The 14,333-nt window shown below is 42.6% G+C and overlaps 1 protein-coding gene across 1 annotated transcript in view; it reads right to left on the reverse strand.

Moving 5' to 3' along the window:
* Positions 1-14,192, reverse strand: part of JADE3 (jade family PHD finger 3) — a 93,458-nt gene extending 79,266 nt beyond the window's left edge. Inside the window, exon 1 of the mRNA XM_050919429.1 lies at positions 14,122-14,192. Within this exon, the coding sequence (XP_050775386.1) occupies positions 14,122-14,140 (19 nt within the window). The 5' untranslated portion in view covers positions 14,141-14,192. The remainder of the gene's footprint in view (positions 1-14,121) is intronic.
* Between the last annotated feature and the right edge of the window lie 141 nt (positions 14,193-14,333).

Below are 14,333 nucleotides of genomic sequence, written 5' to 3' on the forward strand. Positions count from 1 at the left end.
ACCCTCACTTTAGTAGGGAAAGCACTTAGAATGCTGGAAGTGCACTCAGTGACTGTCCACAACTGTAATGCCAGACATTTGAATATAAAAATCCCACACTTTTAAAGTTTCTTCAGCCATACTCTCCATAGAAATCTATAAACAATACCATTTAAAAATACCTTGGCTCTAGCTAAGATGCCTATCACCTTTTTATCTAAGCAACTCCTTGGAACAAAACAAAAAAATCAATGCCAAGATGGAACTCCAAACTTTTTACTTTGAGACTTGATTACTTAAAAAAACAAGACAAAAAAACAAACAAAACTTTCTACTAGTCCCATTTAGCTAATCATTCTGACATTCATTAATTAATGAATTAATATATTTGACAATACCACAGAAACCATCTTTTCTTCCTGGTCTCGCCCTTCTAGGATGCAAACAATGGTCTCCAACATTTTTTTTTATGCACAAGATCACTTTTTGAATTTAAGTGCAACCCAGGATCTACCCCACCCTTTCCCCGAAGCCCCGCCCTACTTACTCCATCCTCCCTCCGTCGCTCGCTCTCCCCCATCCTCACTCCCTTTCACCAGGCTAGGGCAGGAGGTTGGGCTGCAGGAGAGGATGTGGGCTCTGGGCTGGGGCTGAGGGGTTCAGAGAGTGGGAGAAGACTCAGGGCTGAGCCTGGTGCAGGACAAGTGCAAGCTCTGGGAGGGAGTTTGAGTGCAGGAGGGGGCTCTGGGCTGGGACAGAATGTTGGGCTGCAGGAGGGGGTATGGGGTGCTGACTCCAGGAGGGTGCTCAGGGCAGGTGGTTGGGGTCCAGAAGGGGGTTCAGGGTGCTGGCTCTGGGAGGGGGCTCAGGGCTGGGATGCAGAAAGGCGTGTGAGCTCCTGCCGGGCAATATTTACCTCAGGCAACTCCCGGCTGGCAGCACAGCAGGGCTAAGGCAGGCTCACTGCCTGCCCTGGCCCCACACTGCTCCCAGAAGCAGCAAGCACGCTCCCATGCCTGTGGCCCCTGGGGGAAAAAGGGTGGCACATGGCTCCGCACACTGCTCCTCTCTGCAGGCACTGCCCCCACCGCTACCATTGGCTGCAGTTCCCCGTTCCTCTGAATGGGAGCTACGGGGGCAGTGCTTGCAAGCAGGAACAGCATGCAGAGTCCCCTTGTCTGCCCTCTCCCAGGGCCGCAGGGGCATGCTGGCTGCTTTCAGGAGTGGCGCAGGACCAGAGCAGGCAGGGAGCCTGCCTTTGCCCCACTGCATCACCGGACTTTTAGAGGCCAGAAATCACGATCGACTGGCAGAGGCTCCAGGATTGACCAATCAATCACAATCAACAAGTTGGTGACCACTGCCTTAGAACAGCTCTACAGACAATGACATCACCACCACCACCAGCTCACCTCAAAGAGGCCTCCCCTCCATATCAACAATTTAGCCAGTTTTCAACATGCTGTTAGGCAACCCCACAGGAGAAGAGGGAGTAGGGAAGAAGGGAAAAAAAGGTCTGTTTTAAACACCACAATGATTTTATCATGAAGAAAACAAAATTATGTATGACAGGTGCTAAAAATACTCAGTTCATAACTATTTTTATGACTACGGAAGTAACTGCCCCTTATCTTTATTCAAAGACCCACTGGCCCAGTTATGATTTTCAGCACTAGCACTTACGAACTGTGCACTACCGTTATCCACAGAAGGAATCCCTGACGTTTACCCAGAAGTCAGAAAAGAGACTTCCATTTTGGCCTCAAAATAAGGTGTGGAATACAATCAAGGCGGCAATAATTCTGGAAGTAGAGATAGAGCGCCCACACACAGTAAACTAGACCTAAACAGCCTCACCTCTGTGGCTACGTATTTCATGGCAGTACCCAGAAAATAATTCTTCCTTAAAGATTATTTAAATTGTTAGTGTCCCTTACTAACATGAAAGGGAAGCCTCATCTAACATAACACTCCTTTCGTGCTCCACATCAGTCTGACAGAATTAACATGGAGTTCTAAGAAACAAGAAGTGTAATCCTGGCACCACTGAAGTTAGCAGTTTTGCCACTGACTTCAATGGGTTCAAGATTTTGCAATCTACTGACTTCGCTAGCTCCTAGCAGAAATCTAAAAGACACCAATGAGATTTGCTTTTTAAGACGTACTTAGCTTTGCTGGGTCCCAGGTCAACAAAGACTTAGATCAAATTAGGATATAAAAGCCTTTGTTTGTAGAGGTTGACTCTAGTAGGAAGCAGCATTATGAAGAGTAAAATTATGACAATAAAATAGTCTAAAAACTTCAAGGTCTTCATAGTCTCCCTCCATTAGCTTAAAAAAAGTTACAGGAACAGTTTTGAGATATTGACATATAAAGCAAACATCTTAAAGCAAGCACGGCTTCCACTGGAGTTCAGAAATGATTAAAGTAGAAATGTAAATAAATGCAGAAGTGATGCCTACCACTGTGTTTCAGTGATATTACAGTAACTGGGATAATTTATCAATTTCTCAGTCTCAACATAGAGATAGTACCATCAATTCTGAGAACTAAAGTACATAATGTCTCCCCTCAAAAAGAAACAGCAGTAATACAATGATTAAGAGGTCATTTATGCTTACTGTAGGAGCCATGTTCAAGAGAAATTGTAAACCCATTGAAATTACAATAGAGAAGCTTTGTACCAAATCTTCCATTTCTGAAAACTTTGCATTCAAACAAACAGATGACATTAAAAGTGAAGAATTATTCTGAAAAATGATTTAAAAAGCACATTAAGATATCTGTTCACTGGGTATTGTCTCTGCTTATTTTAATGACAAAAATTAGCTTTCACTGTTTTACTCTTAATAGCCCTGCAAAGCTAACAGTAATGTAAGAACCAGAGTTGAATTCTGCTCTCTAGTGAACCATCACCATAGCTAAAATTCAAAATTCTGATCAGTTACAACTATGCTAACCAATTAAAGGAAAAAAGGTTGCACAGGAGTCATTGACAGCATTATCTGAGTACAATAAGGTGGCCCAGATACGCCTTACGGCATAATTAGTCCTGAAGAAACTTATTACTGATGACAATGCCTGATAAAGAAGCCAGTTTGACTTTCACTATAGGAGCCATGTCACAGCATGACAGGCAGAGAGTAAAGCCATTTCTATATTAAAACATGTATATCAGTGTAACTAAGTTGATTTAGCTACATCAGTCCAAACCCTTAGACAGACTTGAGGCTGTATACATTCTTCTAAAACCAATTCAGCTTATACCATTTTCTCCTTTTGTACAGTTCTTCCAAAAAGCAACAAAACATTTTACAAATAGAAAAATTATAAAACCCACAAAATCTAGTAAAAAGGCATTTGGGAAAAAGTGTAGTATCTGAAGCTAATTTTAAACATTTGGAAATTAACTAGACCTCAAGTTGATATAGTCCCTTTGAGCTTCTATTTTTCTTGCAACAGAGCAAAACCAGAATTAGTAATCACTCAAAGCCACATATAGCTGTAAATGCCAATCAAAAATTAGTAATAGGAGTATGACAAAGATCTAGTAGGAAGGTCAGTTTATATATACACATCTGTATATTTGTAATGTGTCCACACACAAGTTCTATGACAACTGAAAAACACAACAAGACTACCTACTTATATGGAAGCAGAATTATGATCTACATCTTTTATATTTGTCACCTGAAGTGCGTTCTCATATACATATATATATATATATACACACACACACACACACACCAGTCAGAGTGAGAACATTTCTTCTCTCCCACTTAATTTAATAAAAAAAACTCTCACCAACAGAAGCTGGCCCAATAAAGATTGCCTCACCACCTTGTCTTTTATATGATTTATATGCATGCTAACAGACAGCAACTTTAAGTAGACGGTACTGTATACTTCACTTTTATGTCTGCCAGGAAATTATACCACTAACAGACAGACAATCTTCTACCTGACCTAAAGCATTTCCATTAAGTCCATCCAAAAAAAGAGCTGACAGAGGTGCTGGAATGTTTGCAGGCTTATTACAAACAAAACCTGGAAGAATTCACTTGCTGGAGTACAGCTCTGGGGTAAAGATAAATCTGATCCAGATGATTTACATGGTATCTGAGCAAACTGTTTGGCGGTGCCAAAAAAAAGGGGGTGGGGAAAGAGATGACTTTCTAGAATCATTATAAAATAATTTGGGAAAATCAGCATCAAGATGTTAGAAGGTAAAAACACCAAATGGAAGAACTGCAAGTGTCAAATGCATGGTTGGAAACGTAAATGGGAAACAAAAGACAACGCATTCAAGCGTTTTTAAATACCTTTGACATTTGATTTATCCTATTCCCTCCGACTCCTATCTCGGCACTTAAAGTGGTTCAATTCTGGTTAAAAAATGCAGCAAGCCCTGGAAAGAGATGAGAAAACTAGAAAAATAATTTAATCTTTTTTTTAAGGCAGTGAAATAGTACCGTCAAAAGCAGTTAGATGCCCAGCCAGTCTGGTTGATGCTTGATTGGCAGCTTTTTAAAAAACTTCAGAATTCAGCCATCCTGTTTTCCATGTTTTTATTTCCATGGTTTTCTGCAATTTTTTGGCCACAATCTGACACTATCTTATTCACAAACCAGATTTAGGGTAGAAATATGGATATTCAGTTGTAAATTCTATAGGAGAAAGCAAAAACTAGGGATTTAACCTCTTCCTCTTGTGCTGGCTCAACCCATGAGCTTTATATTTGGTAAATCATATTAGCTAAATACCACAAATATTCCATAGTTTCTCTGAATAGTTTTATTTTATCTTCCTGCTTCCTGTGGCCCATTTCTGTTTAATTAGATCAAGCCAGATTTCCACTGAGAATGCAAGAGTAGCGTCATCAACATCCATCCATCTAATCCCTTGGAAACCTCTTTCAACTGCCATTGTAAATTCAGCGTCTCTGTAGACAGCCTTGTTGTGTAAGATGCTGTATTGTGATTCAAGTCTCTCTCATGCTCAGTGCAAATTTCAATACACTTATGGTAGCTGGATGAAAATAGAGAATTTTCCAGAGACTTTGACGAAGTATCATTGGGAAGCTACTTTAAAGCCCGTTTAAGACACCAATCGCGTGTTTCATTAATGAAAGTGCTGGAAATTTAAAAAAAATTATTTTTATTGTGTTTTAGAGTTACTAGGACTTATAAAGAAGTACGGTTTAAGTAAGTATGCTGAACACTCATATGTCAGAACTTTAGGATGACTTTACCCACAAAATTTTTAACTTTTTCTTTTTATTTCTGTTGTCTGAGTAGATGGGAAAAGGCCAACCAAAAAAAATTGTAGAGAAAAGTATCTTCAGCAAATTGGACACAATATTCTACCATTTTTCCCCCACAGAAGAATCAACAGCATTAAACAAGAATGCATTTGCTCCATGTATGTATGCTTGGAGCCATTATTAGATCACTCACATTTTTCCAACCATTTAGTGTTAATATCAGTGTTGATTCTTTCAGTTCTTCCTTTAATTTTATTCACTTTTACCACATTTAGATGTGAAACAGAGTTCAAATTTGTCTAAAGTAGTACATGCAGGGCAAGGTGCTTCACTTGCCTCTTTACAATGCTCATTTCACGCTACACTGAAGGTGATTATAATGTTAGCATAAGATAAGATTGCAACTTCATTATCAAATTCAAGTCTCTGTCTTTTAAATGCAGCAAAGGATCCTGTGGCACCTTATAGACTAACAGACGTTTTGGAGCATGAGCTTTCGTGGGTGAATACCCACTTCCTCAGATGCATGTAATGGAAATATCCAGGGGCAGGATCCTTTGCTGCTTTTACAGATCCAGACTAACACGGCTACCCTCTGATACTTGTCTTTTAAATGATAATCACCAGTTTAATCTTTGTCTCTCAAATAAATGGCAAACAGACTGTTGAACAAAGCTGGGTGTCGAGGAGCTGACGGAATGTCCAAAACAGTGGCTTAAATTATTACAGCATAAATAGCAATGCTGACCAAACCATCACAAGTCTCACTCACTTGGACAGGAAGAGCAGAACACTGAGCAACAGTGAAATTTTATTCAGTGGTACATTTGCTTTTTAAGAATCCAGAAAAACTGATTTTCTGCACTTCTTGAGCAGAGATGGTCAAAAAAAAGGGGGGGGGGGGGGCAGGGGGATCTGACTAATTTCCCAGAGCCTGAAAGACTGGCAGCTGCTGAGTAAATTTCAATCAAGCGGTCAGGGTCCAGGGAGCAGATTTTGTTTTGGAAACACTATGTTTCAGGGGGAAACCCTCTCCCCTACCCACACCCCACCCAGATTTCCAGTTCACAGGGCTTAAAAGTATTGGATTCTTTCTGACTGAAACAAAATCAAATTTCAAAACCATAATTTCCCACAATCCAGTAATCCTGCATTATGGCCAGCTCTACTCTGGTATAAGTATAACAAATAGGATTTAAGTGGTTCCAAGTAATAATAGAAAGAACAAAGTAAGTTACCAAGCAAAATAAAACAAAAAACACACTAGTCTAGGCCTAATACATTTAAGAAACTTGAATAAAAGGTATATCTCACCCTCAGAGATGTTCCAATAAGCTTCTTTCACAGATTAGACTCCTTCCTAGTCTGGGCCCAATTCTTTCCTCTGGTACAGAGATAACCACGAATTTAACCTATCTGGCTATTTATCTATGTTTATATTTCATTTTAAAACCATCATTTGTTTTGATTACTTCACTCCATTCAGTTATTTAAGGGAAAGGAGCCTCTCTGTTTCTCCCCTCCTTGGTACTGCAGATGTGGAAAATCTATTCTCTACTCTTGCCCCCTCATATTCTATCTTGGAGCTGCCTCCTCAATGAATAACTTCTGTGCCTGCCTCTGCTGTTCCTTAGAGCTCTCCTAAGAAGCCACAAAATGAAACTCACATTCTGCTGAAGCGGAAAGCACATGACCAGGAATATTTTTTTTTTTTTTTTTTTTTTTTGGTGATCAGGCCCAAATCTGGATGGGATTTCTCCATACTATGTCACCATAACGGGTGATAAGTCCAGTTGGAATCAATTTGATATTAAGGTATGTAAGTTAATGCCAGAATGATATTAAAAAGAAAAATAAGAAACAACAGGCCGTTAAATGAGAATTTAAAAAATGTCACAAATGATCCCACAAAGGACTTGTGATGCTTTTCCTTGTCAGGAGTATACACCTTCCTGGTTCATTAGCATTCTGCGTGAGAGACATAAAGAGACAGAGAGATGGAGAGGGGTCTATTCAGTCAATCCCCCTAATTTTTGCACAAACTATTATTAGTCTGGAAGTTTGTAACAGAGTTACCATATTCATTATTTTCATGTTTTAAAACAAACAGTTTCCATCATTCAATCAGGGAGATTAAACAATACCACATGACTAACCACTTACTAGAAATAACAAGGAACTGAACATTTCATGAACAATCCATACACTGAGATTCCTTCCTTTAAATTATTTGAATACTTACAAATAGCTAACACATTCCAAAACATCAAATATTAGTTTGTGAACTTGCTAAACAAAGAAAGGGCTAAATTCATAATTACACCTCTACTCCGATATAACACGGTCCTCTGGAGACAAAAAAAAACAAAACAAAACAACTCACCGCATTATAGGCGAGACCACATTATATCGAACTTGCTTTGCCCCCCCGTTCCTTCTTCCCTTCAGAAACCCCAGTCCCTAATCACCCCCAGGACGCCACCCCTTACCCAACCCCCCACCGCCCCCTGACTGCTCCCACCCCTATCCACCCCCCTACTCCCTGACAGGCACTCACTGGCAGCGGCAGGAAGCCCCAGCCCCTGCTGCACTCACCAGCAGTGGCGGAAGCAAAGCAGCCCAGACCCAGTCCACTCCACTCCGCCAGATCCCAGCTGTGGCACTCGGCTTCCCGCCATCGGTAAGTGCAGGGAAGTTGGGGAAAAGATGCCCCTCCACTCACCTGCGGAGGGAAGTGGAGCGACGCAGCCCCAGCCTGCTCCCCTTTCCTTGCCCTGGCCCCAGTAGTGTCACTGGGGGGCACCTCGGGCGGAAAGTGGAACGCCACGGCTGGAAGCTGGCGGAGTGGAGCTGGGCTGCTCCACTTCTGCCACTGCTAGTGAGTGCAGGAGGGAGGGGAAATCCCTTCCCCCAAGCGACACGGCTAGGGGGAGAAGCAGAGTGGGCTGCTCCTAGCCCCCCGCTAGTCCCCCAGGCCACTCTGGGACTGCAGGGCCCCCAAAAGTGCCCTCCCACAGTTCCTGCCCCCCAAGACCTTGGGGGGGGAGCCCCTGACCACCCCCGAGACCCTCTGCCCCTTATTGAAACCCTCAGCCCCAGCCTGGCCTGGCACCCTTAACACGCTGCTCAAAGCAGCATGTCAGAGCTTTACCTCCTTGTATGTGAACCCACCTTATACTGAGTCGCATTATATCAGGGTAGAGGTGTATTTTAAAATTGAGACAGCAAAGAGATACACCAAACATAAAATTGTAGAATGGAGTCATTTCTCTCTTTAAAAATTCCAGAAGCATTGAAACTATTCACCTATAACTGTCCAGAAAACTAAATCTTTACCACAAGACTAAGTGGTAAATTTGGCTATGATCACAATTTGTCAGCAACAAAGTGACTAAAACCCCACTTTACCAATTCTATAGCTAAATGTGCATTGCATCTTAATCACATCTCCATAATTTAAGATAGATGCATAGTAAGAACATACCAACCTGCCTTAACTGGCTCTTTAAAGTATCCTTCATAAACATATATGATGTTTTAAACAAATTTCTTCGTTTTAAGTAGAAAACTAACATCTGATTACACACACACACACACCAGTAACAAACCAGCTTAATTCAGAGCCCCACAAATTCAGTCCCAGGCAAATAACTTACCTTCAAACAAGAGTGTGGAAGAGAGATACTCTTATTTTTGTTTGACCTGTACCAGTTTTCATCCAAATATCACTAAATGTGTTCTACAAAGTGGATAAGAACTATTATCTGTATTCTAGAGATATAAAGAAAAGTTGTACCCTTCAGCAAATCATATACAATGAGTTAACTGTATAGGTGGGACTAAAATCCAAGCCTCCAGACTCTAGGCAGTATGATCAAGTGGGCATGAAGTTTCCAAAGATTATTTAGATATAGTTTAGATTCTTACCTACAGAAATATTGTGAGTTTTAAACAGATATCTTATTTTAGATCTCATGTTTATTATTCTTTTAAATCAACAGAACACATTAAAATTAAAATTCTTGTAACCACGCAGCTGTTATCATGCCAGCAAGGGATTTGAAACACCATATAATTTATAGGAAAATGCAAATGTAAAACCAAAGCTAATGGTAGGGGCCTCAGGGGCAGCAATAGGATCTCAGACTACTTTTAACTCATTTTTTAAATTGGCTCGATTTCAAGTTGACTCTATCCCTTTTATAATATAGGCACAAGGATGAAACTTACAAGGGGGACTTTGGCATCAATGATATTCACATAAAATGATTGCTCTGCTGCTTCCTAACCAGGGCCGGCTTTAGGAAGTGCGGGGCCCAATTCAAACAGTTTCGATGGGGCCCCAGCAGGGATGACTGAAAAAAAAAAAAAAAAACCACCACCAAACACATGGGGTTTGTACTCACCGGGTGGTGCTCCGAGTCTTCGGCAGCACTTCGGCAGTGGGTCCTTCACTCGCTCCAGGTCTTCAGAGGCACTGAAGAACCCGCCGCTGAAGTGCCGCCGAAGACCCGGAGCGAGCGAAGGACCTGCCACCAAAGTGCCGCCAGAGACCCGCAGTGCCATCAGCTGAGTAAAAATTAAAAAGGCGCCTCTAGCCAGAGAAGGGATTCTCACTGGGTGCGGGGCCCTCTTAGGCACGGGGCTCGATTCGAGGGAATTGGTGGAATAGACCTAAAGCCGGCCCTGTTCCTAACCCTGTAGAAACCTGAAGTCTGCACCAGAAAAGTCCCTATGGCGCCTACATTTTGACAGTTGGGCATGTGCAAAGCCAGCTCAGTGATGACACTGCCCATCAACTTGGTGCCTAAATCACACCTACCTACGCCCCAGTGGGATTCTCAAATGAGGCATTCCACACCTATCTTGCTCTGGGGCCCAATTCAGGAGACAAGTTCTGAGCACCCCTAAACCTACACAACAGATACAAGAAGTGGCAGTCATGCCACCCCCTCCTTCCCAGTAACCTTTAGCACAATGGTTGGCATACTCACCAAGACCTTGGGAGACCAGGGTTTCATAGCGATTTCATAGAATATCAGGGTTGGAAGGGACCTCAAGAGATTATCTAGTCCAACCCCCCCCCCCCCCCCCCCGAGAGCTGGATCTTTAATTTGGGTCACTGGACTAGGGGTATTTGGGGGCAGGTCTCAATCTATCCTATTGAAGCCACAACCATAAATATTTTAAAGAACTGCTAAGAGCAAAATGCACTCAACATTCTCCACAAGAGTAGAAGTTCAGCAACAAAGAACTAAAGTATGCTTTCAAAAAGCTGTTGAGTAACTTACAGGTAAACTGCTATTTTTAAAAATGGCAAGACCTAAGATAAAAAAAATATAATTTAAATTTTACCTTATTAAAACAACAGGGATGACAGCTTCTGAGATCCCAAGAAATGAGACACAAACTTTCTAGTTTCTCTGTCAGAGTGAGTTCACAAGCAACAGGTAGAAAGGGAAAGAGGATTTAACCCCAATCCTGCCCAGAGGCCCCCTAATGTAGACACTTATACTCACAAAAGATTCTCTTGATTTCAATAGACCCCTGATCTGGCAATAAGTTTCAACACCACTACAGGTGTTCATGTGTCATCTCCTTTGCAAATCTTTGCTTCAGGTACCTGCTATATTACTCACTCACTCTAGAAAGAAAACAAGGCAAACAGCTGCTCAGATTTCTCAGAATCTTAAGGAAGCAGTTTTTGTAAAGGTGACCTACAAAATAAAGGGGGAGAAGAAAGGTTATAGCTTTTATGGCGATTTACAGTCCACACAAAAACTGAAAAAGATTTTCACACCTCTGCAAAAGTTTTGTTCCCCCTGCTTTCCTTAAGACTTAAAAATATAAGGCATGTCATGTCTAGTCTGACCAGAAGTCAGAAGTTCACACAACAAAAACCCAAGTCATTTTAGAGCACACCCTACTGTGAAATAATTTTTTTTTAAATTGACTCATTTGAAAACTCATTTTTCTACTAGAACAGCCTTTCAATATCACTTACTTAAACAAAAAAACTTGTAAGGTATTTCTGATTTCCAGTTTATAATTTTTAAGGGTCTTCTGGGCAGCCCTAAAGTTACACTACCAAGCATGCTCAGATCTTCCTGTTCTTCTCTGTGCACATGACCATGCCCCCAGCATTCTAGCTTAATCAGAGCTGAAATTGAAAAATATCCTCGTGAATTGTTCGGAAATAGTAGATGCAACTGAGCTCCCCACAAAACAGCATATCATAGGTGTGTCACCTACATGATGTAAGAAGTGCAACTGATCAACAAACCAGTGAATCCTGTCACACACAAAACTGCTTTAAAATGCAAGAAGAAAAACTATAAAGAACAGCTCTCTAATCTCTAAAAAACAGGAGTACTTGTGGCACCTTAGGCCACGTCCAGACTAGGTATTAAAATCGATTTTAGATACGCAACTTCAGCTACGGGAATAACGTAGCTGAAGTCGAATTTCTAAAATCGAGGTACTCACTCGTCTGGACGGCGCGGCATCGATGTCCGCAGCTCTCCGTGTCGATTCCGGAACTCCGTTCGGGTTGATGGAGTTCCGGAATCGATGTAAGCGCGCTCGGAGATCGATACATTGCGTCCAGACTAGACGTGATATATCGATCCCCGAGCAATTGATTTTAATCCGCCGATGCCGCGGGTTAGTCTGGACGTGCACTTAGAGACTAACAAATTTATTTCAGCATAAGCTTTCGTGAGCTACAGCTCACTTCTTTGGATGCATAGAATGGAACACACAGACAGGAGATATTTATACATACAGAGAACATGAAAAGGTGGAAGTATGCATACCAACAGGAAGAGTTTAATCAATTGAGATGAGTTATCATCAGCAGGAGAAAAAAAAACTTTTGAAGTAATAATTAAGATGACCCATAGAAGGTGTGAGGAGAACTTAACACAGGGAAATAGATTCAATTAGTATAATGACCCAATCATTCCCAGTCTCTGTTTAAACCTAAAGTATCATTGGACTAAATTGAAAGCTCAATCACCTAGAAAGATGCTTCCACCCTGAGTTCTGAATTATGTATAATTAACCTTTTCACAACACCAAAAATGCACAATTCACAGAAATTATGTTTTTAACAACAGTGCAGTATTTAAATAATATGAAAATGGAGGATTAAATATCTCTAGCTGCATCACAATATTTTAACACTCTTTCATAGCTTGTCATACAATATAGTTGATTTGTAAGCATTATTATTTGTATTACAGTAACACCTACTCATTGTGCTGGGAGCTCTGCAACTGTAAAATAAGACAGACTTGTCATGACAACATTAACCAAATACAATATGAAGGGTACTGAAAGGTGTTTTCTGGAACACCAGCAACAGAAACCTCCACTTTCTAATTCGAGTCCTAATGTGACATTTATCAGAGGGGTAGCCGTGTTAGTCTGTATCCACAAAAACAATGAGGAGTCCGGTGGCACCTTAACTAACAGATTTATTTGGGCATAAGCTTTTCTGGGTAACAAAAGCCCACTTCTTCAGATGCATGGAGTGAAAGTTACAGATGCAGGCATAAATGTGACATTTGGCACTCTGTTGGATTCCCCACTGTAAAGCAATGATACTACTTACCTGCGTCACACTACGCTATGATTAATGTGTAGAATAATTACTTCTAACACTGTGTACATGTAAAAATTATGCAAGTACATATTATTTTAGCTAAACTACTATCTAGTAACAAGTTTTTAAAGGTAAAAGATCAAGTATTTCAGATTCATAAAAAAAATCTGATTTACCTGCACTCATCAAGTGAGAAATACTGCTAACACATCCTATAAAGACCTTAAGACAACTCTTTATTCCTGACTTTATTCCTCGTGCAGAATATGTCCCTATTTATTCCAAAGGCAATACTCATTTTGCATACTAGGCTAACGTCCCACCACACCCAAATGCACTCTTTCATGATTAAGCAGACTAGTGCAGAAACTAACAAGTCTTCACATCTATCTGCAGTGAACAAAGAACATTTCAGCATGGACTTCTCTTATTAGGCGTATGCGCAGAGCATGGTGTAACAAAGCTCTGATCGGTTCTTTTGACATTATCACAGTATTTATAGTTTACATGCAAAGAGATCATAATAAAAAATAAGTAAGTGCACGCTGACCTGGTGAGCCCATCCACAAATCACCTTTGCTTTCAGCTTGATTAGCACAAGAGGCTCGTCTACACAAATTACATTTTCGTGCAGGGGGGGCATTTATTTCTTACATCCACTAATCAATTTAAGCTACATCAAAATAAGCCACTCTAAACAGAGATAACTGTGCCTCTCTAGGGTTTTGCACGGGTTTAACTAAAATCGGGTTTAAAAGATCACAATGCTACTTAAACTGGGGCAACTTCCTCGAACTGACAAGGCCTAAAGTGGCAGCACCCCTGCCCGCGAGAGCCTTGATTCAGCACACAATGCGGGAGCCGAGAGCGAGAGCAATCAAAGGGACGCTTGCAGCTCGTGCACTTGTTATTGCCCCTTTGTCGGCACACGTGGGGGCCGAAAGGGAGAGAAAAGTTCTGCGAGGAGCTGCCGAGCGAGTCAGCCCCAGGCTCCCCCCACAGGATGCGGCTCCCCCGCACCCCGATGCTGCGCCGCCGCCAGGCGCGGCTGCCTTCGCCCCGGTGTCTGGCGCCCCCGCCCCAAATGCTGCCTCAGGTCCCGGGCCAGTGCTCCGGAGCCGCCTAGGGAGACAAGCCCAGCTCGGGGCCCTGCAGCAGCCACCGCTGCCGCCCCCGGCCCTGCCGGGAGAGGGAGCCGCGCAGCCCCCGCGGCCTTGGCGCCAACTGCCCCGCGCCGCCTCCACGAGGCTCCGGCCCGCAGGGCCCCGCTCACCTTCTGGCCGCGCCCGCATCCCCCGGCGTGTGCGGCCGCAGCGGCTCCGGGGCGCTCAGGGCCGCTCCCCGGCCGGGGCGTCCCCGCTGCCGCCTCCCCAGTCCCCGGCCGCGCGCGCGCCTAGGCCCCAGCCGCCCAGCTCATGCCGGCCCCGCGGCTCGCTGCTGGCGCTGGCAGGCGGCGGAGGCCGCACACAGGAGCCCTATTGTACC

This window comes from Gopherus flavomarginatus, chromosome 1 (assembly GCF_025201925.1).
Source record: "Gopherus flavomarginatus isolate rGopFla2 chromosome 1, rGopFla2.mat.asm, whole genome shotgun sequence".
Classification (NCBI taxonomy): domain Eukaryota; kingdom Metazoa; phylum Chordata; order Testudines; family Testudinidae; genus Gopherus; species Gopherus flavomarginatus.